Source organism: Durio zibethinus, chromosome 10 (assembly GCF_047325235.1).
Source record: "Durio zibethinus cultivar Kanyao isolate XHJ-2024 chromosome 10, ASM4732523v1, whole genome shotgun sequence".
Classification (NCBI taxonomy): domain Eukaryota; kingdom Viridiplantae; phylum Streptophyta; class Magnoliopsida; order Malvales; family Malvaceae; genus Durio; species Durio zibethinus.
In genome coordinates this window covers 6539977-6544818 of record NC_143171.1, presented here as the reverse complement: position 1 = coordinate 6544818, position 4842 = coordinate 6539977, and the positions used below count along the sequence as shown (strand labels likewise).

Sequence of the window (4842 nt, the reverse complement as noted above, 5' to 3'; positions counted from 1 at the left end):
AATAATTAGCTAAAATTATTAAAATATCTTATTAAATTACATATTAAATTTTAATAAGATATAAAATTAACCACATATAAAATATAAAAATACCATTATCATTGTTTTGTGAAAATTTGACATGTGACATTTTATAAAAATTATTATAATATCTCTATTAAATTACATATTAAATTAATTGCATAAGATTTAACTACATATTAAATTATTATAAATCTATAAAATATTTTGAAAGCAATCTACTATGAAAATTACTATAAAAATGTACTTGTTATTTTAGCATAAATAATAATATAAATATATTAAAAATAAAATTTGACAAAAAAAATCATGTTGACATTGCAAGAGCAAAACCTAGTTTCTGATTAATTCTGTCAAAATTTTCTATTGCACCCACAAAAAAAATATATATTTATAATATATGCTAAAACTTTAGCAGGCTACACATTCCAATCAAGACTTTGAAGAAAGAAGGTTTCGTTTTGGTTTTTTAGCCATTTTCAATAGGCTGCAAATGAACAAATAAACATACACACATACATACATATATATATATATATATATATATATATATATATTTTTTGAAATGTTTAAGCTCAATTCATTAAGTAATAGAATATTCGTGTTCAATTTAATTAAATTAAAAAAATTTATTCATAAATATTAAATAAACATATTCATAAATATATAAAAATAAATATATTTATAAATAATAAATAAATTATAATCAAATAAATTTAAATAAATAAATCAAAATAAATATGAATGAATTTTAAAATAAAATTAAGATAAAAATAAAAATATAATTTTAATATTATTATAAATAAATAATAATCAAATAAAATATAAATAAATTTGATCACAATATAAATAAATTTATATTCATATTCAATCATTTAATAAATAAATAAAAATATTTTTTAAATTATTTATTAAAATTAATAAAAAAAAACAACTTAATATATTCACTCGTCAAAATTTTTGTTAATTTACACCTTAATTTTCAAAACTTTTGTTTATTTGCTGGACTTAATGGACTACAGACGTGCATTAAATTGCAGCAGCAGCAGCTTTTATATTTAATTTCATCTTCGGATTTTCCGTTTTTTTTTTTTTCTTTTTGGTTTTGCTTGACATAATGCCACAAACAAAATATTTGCAGTGCGTAAGCTACATCCGCCGCCATTTCAAGAAACTTTTGACAGCATCTGATAAAGCTGACTCAGCCTTAATCAATTACGCTTCAGGTGATGATCTCAGACGTGCGTGCTATAAAATCAGCCTAAGATTTCATTTTCCGGGTTCCTTTCTAGAGATTTGGTTGATACTTACATTATAGCGTTATTGGCATTTCGTCCCTTTGTTTTCAATTGTTTGATTTCAAGCTTCATTGTTTCTAGATAGTTTTGAAAACTAAGGAAAATGTGAGGAACATAATTGAGAAAAAAGTTTTAAACCGTAGAAGTAATAGGAGATAGAAAATTTAGGATAAAGTCAAGTACAAAAAGGTCATTGGAGGCTCTGGAATTACAAAGAGGAACTTTCAGGTCAATTTTAACAAGATAGTTACAAAAAGGAACATCTGGAATTACATTATAACGCTATATTTCCATAACATCCAACAAAAACAAAAATGACTGGTGCATTGGAGGCTCAGTCTCAGACATGGGACACCCATAATATGATCACCGTTTCAAATCAACAGTGAATTGAATTGAATAATCAGACAAAAACCGATATGCAAAAGAGTATTTTAACAGACTTTAGCTCGCTTGTTTGGTATCCAACTATTTCGATCTCCAGCCTTGCTAAGAATCTGGACGTCAATTGAATTACCCGTGTTGGGAATGTGCTTAAACAAAAGGGTATCTCCAACTACTATTTCGTTTTCTTGCAGAAACTTGGACCATCCAGAACTTAGACGAACCTGCGATCTTGCATTCACGGTGATTTTCAGTGGCCACTTCCTACCTTTTGGGTTCTTAATCACCGCGCTCGGTTGATATATCAGGCCTGTTTCTCTGGCGAAATTTCCCGGAACGGCCTGAAATTTAATATGCATGTATATAGATGGAGTAGAAACTAGAAAGTAATTAACAGCATTGAATTGAGAACTAAAAACCAAGTTGTTGTTCTTACAACACCGTATTTCTGGTGATCCTTCAGAACCACTACAAATGAAAGACGCTCCGGGCCGACTTCTGATACAATCTCAATCTTCTGACTAACACTTCTCGCCGTTCTAATTGTTGTACCTAAACATGCATGGATCGTTAAAATGAGAAAAAAAAAAAAATCTAAGTGTTATACATGAACTGTAATGTTAAAAGAGAAGAGATTCTACAGCCACGATAAACTCCTCTTGCTATCTTGGAACTTGAAGCACTTTTTTTGCTTGGTATTTCTTCAATTCTTCTGTTAACTAAAGGTCGACCTCTTTGTCTCTTAGTAGCAAGAATGGTGTAATTTTCACAGGCATTTGCTCGCTTGTTTCGTCTCCCACTATTTCTATATCCAGCCTTTCTGATAATCTGGACGTGAATTGAATTACCTGTGTTTGGAATGTGCTGAAACAAAAGGGTATCTCCGACTACTATTTCGTTTTCCTGCAGAAACTTGGACCATCCACCACCCAGACGAACCTGTTTTGAATCCACGACGACGTTCAGTAGCCAAATCCCGCCTTTTGTGTCCTTAATCAGTGTGCTGGATTCCTCTACCAAGCCTGTTTCTATGACAAAACGTCTTGGAACAGCCTGATATAAGATATATAGATAGAGTATAAAGTAATTAACAGCATTTGATTGATAATTAAAAACCAAGTAGTTGTTCTTACAATATAGTATTTCTGGTACTCCTTCAGAACCACGAGAAAGGTCGGACGCTCCTGGGTTACTTCTGATACAAACTCAACCTTCCGGCTAACATTTTTCGCCCTTCTAACAGTTGCACCTAAACATGTATGGATCTTCGAAATGAGAAAAAAAAAAGAAAAAAGAACGAAGTGTAACACTCGAAATTAATGTAGTGAAAAAAGGGAATAGTGGCTCACGAGAGATTCTACGGCCACATGAAACTACTGCTATCTTGGAACATGAGGCACTTTTTATGCTTGAAGTTTCTTCAATTTGCCTGTTAACTGCAGGTCGACCTCTTCGTTTCTTAGCAGCAAGACTGATGTCCTTTTCACAGGCAGTTCGATTATAAATTAGCACTTCAAAAGTTGAACAACCAAGCCAAAAGAAAACTAGAAAATCCCCTTCTTCCAGGCAATGATCTTTCACAAAAGTTGACCATCCACTGCAAAAAAAGTAGCCTACTTCTTTATGTTTAACTGTGACCCGCCATGTACTCCCCGAGTCGGTTTCCAAGGTGAAGTTGGTGGGCACATTTCCTCCGAAATTCTTCACAAACGCTGGCGGTATTCTCTGTTCCACATAAAAACAGCATTTACATACATAAAACTTGAGCCACCAAGCAGCATTAAATGCCTGATAATAGAATATGAACTTACCAGTTTGTTTTCATAGTCTCCGATCAAGACCTTAAAGAAAGACGGGTTTCGTTTTGGCTTCCTATCCATTTTCAAACTTCCAGTTTATTCTTATGAATTAGTTGCATTATATATTCCTTAAATTCATGAATAATTAAATTTATGTAATTTGAATTTAATTTATAGTTATTTATATTACTTGATAATATATATAAATTTAAATTTAAAATATTAAACGTAAATTATATCAGATACAATGTATATTCATCTTTAATTAGATAAGTTCATGAACATTATAAATTCATAAATAATTAAGTTTATTGATAATTAAATTTATATAATTTCTAATAAAAAATAAAAATATCAATAAAAATATTCTTAAACCTAATTAATTACAAATTTTACAATACATATTATAATTCATTTAATTCAACTCAATCAAATTTTATAGTTAATGATACGTGTTATTTAATTAAGCATTAAATAGATTAAATGTCATTATTAATTTTTTTTCCTTTAAAATTTTTATTTTTTTGGTTAATTTCATTACATTTTGATTTTTATTTTTATTAAAAGTGAATTATTTTTTAAAAGAAAAAGAAAACTTTGGTAAAGGTTAAGGTTGAAGTGTTTGCATTCGGTTGATAAAAGGGATTTCTATTTTTTGACGAAAGACAAAGTAGCTTTCATGAAAAAAATATTAAAGACAGAAAATTTAGAGCTATTTTTTATCATATCAAGTTTTCTTTTTTCTCAATTTTTAATTTTTTTGGTAATTTTTTTCTTGCGTGAAAATAAACAGAAAAAGAGTATTGGAGATAAGAGTGTTTAACTAAAACATAAAAAAAAAAAAAAACAATTTTTTTGAGAAACCAATTAATGTGCAACACTTGGCACAAAATTGGGCTCTTAAAATTCTTTTGCTTTCGTTTCTTAAGTTGTAATCAAAAGATTTCCTTTGTGAAGGCTTTATGCGCCGCAGAAACAAGACAGATTTGACTCTGTCAGAGATTTGGACTAAAGCTGCCTCGCCATTAGCTTCGGAGAACACGAATTCATGATGATCTCACACACGTGCATGCTAAAATATTAGCCCGCAATTGAGACTTTCTTTATTGAAAAATCAATCTTGATATTTTTTTGATGTTTTGGTTATATATATAAATAAATTTGCTTGTATGATACGTATGTTTGGATAATTAATAATTTTATTTTATTTTAAATTATATGAATTTAATTATTGATAAATTTATAATATTTTCAATTAATTATAAATGAATATAATTATTTTTTTGAACAATATATGAATGTAATTAATATTTTATGCGATTTAAATTTTGTTTAAATTC

The 4842-nt window shown here is 28.7% G+C and overlaps 1 protein-coding gene across 1 annotated transcript; it reads right to left on the bottom strand.

Moving 5' to 3' along the window:
* Nucleotides 1–1401: 1401 nt before the first annotated feature.
* LOC149516388 (B3 domain-containing protein REM16-like) lies at nt 1402–3586 on the bottom strand. Its single transcript, XM_089766244.1, has 6 exons — nt 3515–3586; nt 3049–3428; nt 2837–2921; nt 2317–2756; nt 2140–2284; nt 1402–2044 (listed from the first exon to the last, which is right to left on the bottom strand). The coding sequence occupies exons 1-6, from the start codon at nt 3581–3583 to the stop codon at nt 1754–1756; spliced, it is 1410 nt and encodes a 469-aa protein (XP_089622370.1). The 5' UTR covers nt 3584–3586; the 3' UTR covers nt 1402–1753.
* Between the last annotated feature and the right edge of the window lie 1256 nt (nt 3587–4842).

Bases quoted from the DNA above. Each gene is read 5' to 3' on its own strand.
- LOC149516388 (XM_089766244.1), bottom strand. From the start codon at position 3,583: ATGGATAGGAAGCCAAAACGAAACCCGTCTTTCTTTAAGGTCTTGATC. The intron at 3,429-3,514 runs GTAAGTTCATAT...TATGTGGAACAG, and splicing joins GAGACTATGAAAACAAACTG to AGAATACCGCCAGCGTTTGT. The intron at 2,045-2,139 runs GTAAGAACAACA...ATTAAATTTCAG, and splicing joins ATCACCAGAAATACGGTGTT to GCCGTTCCGGGAAATTTCGC.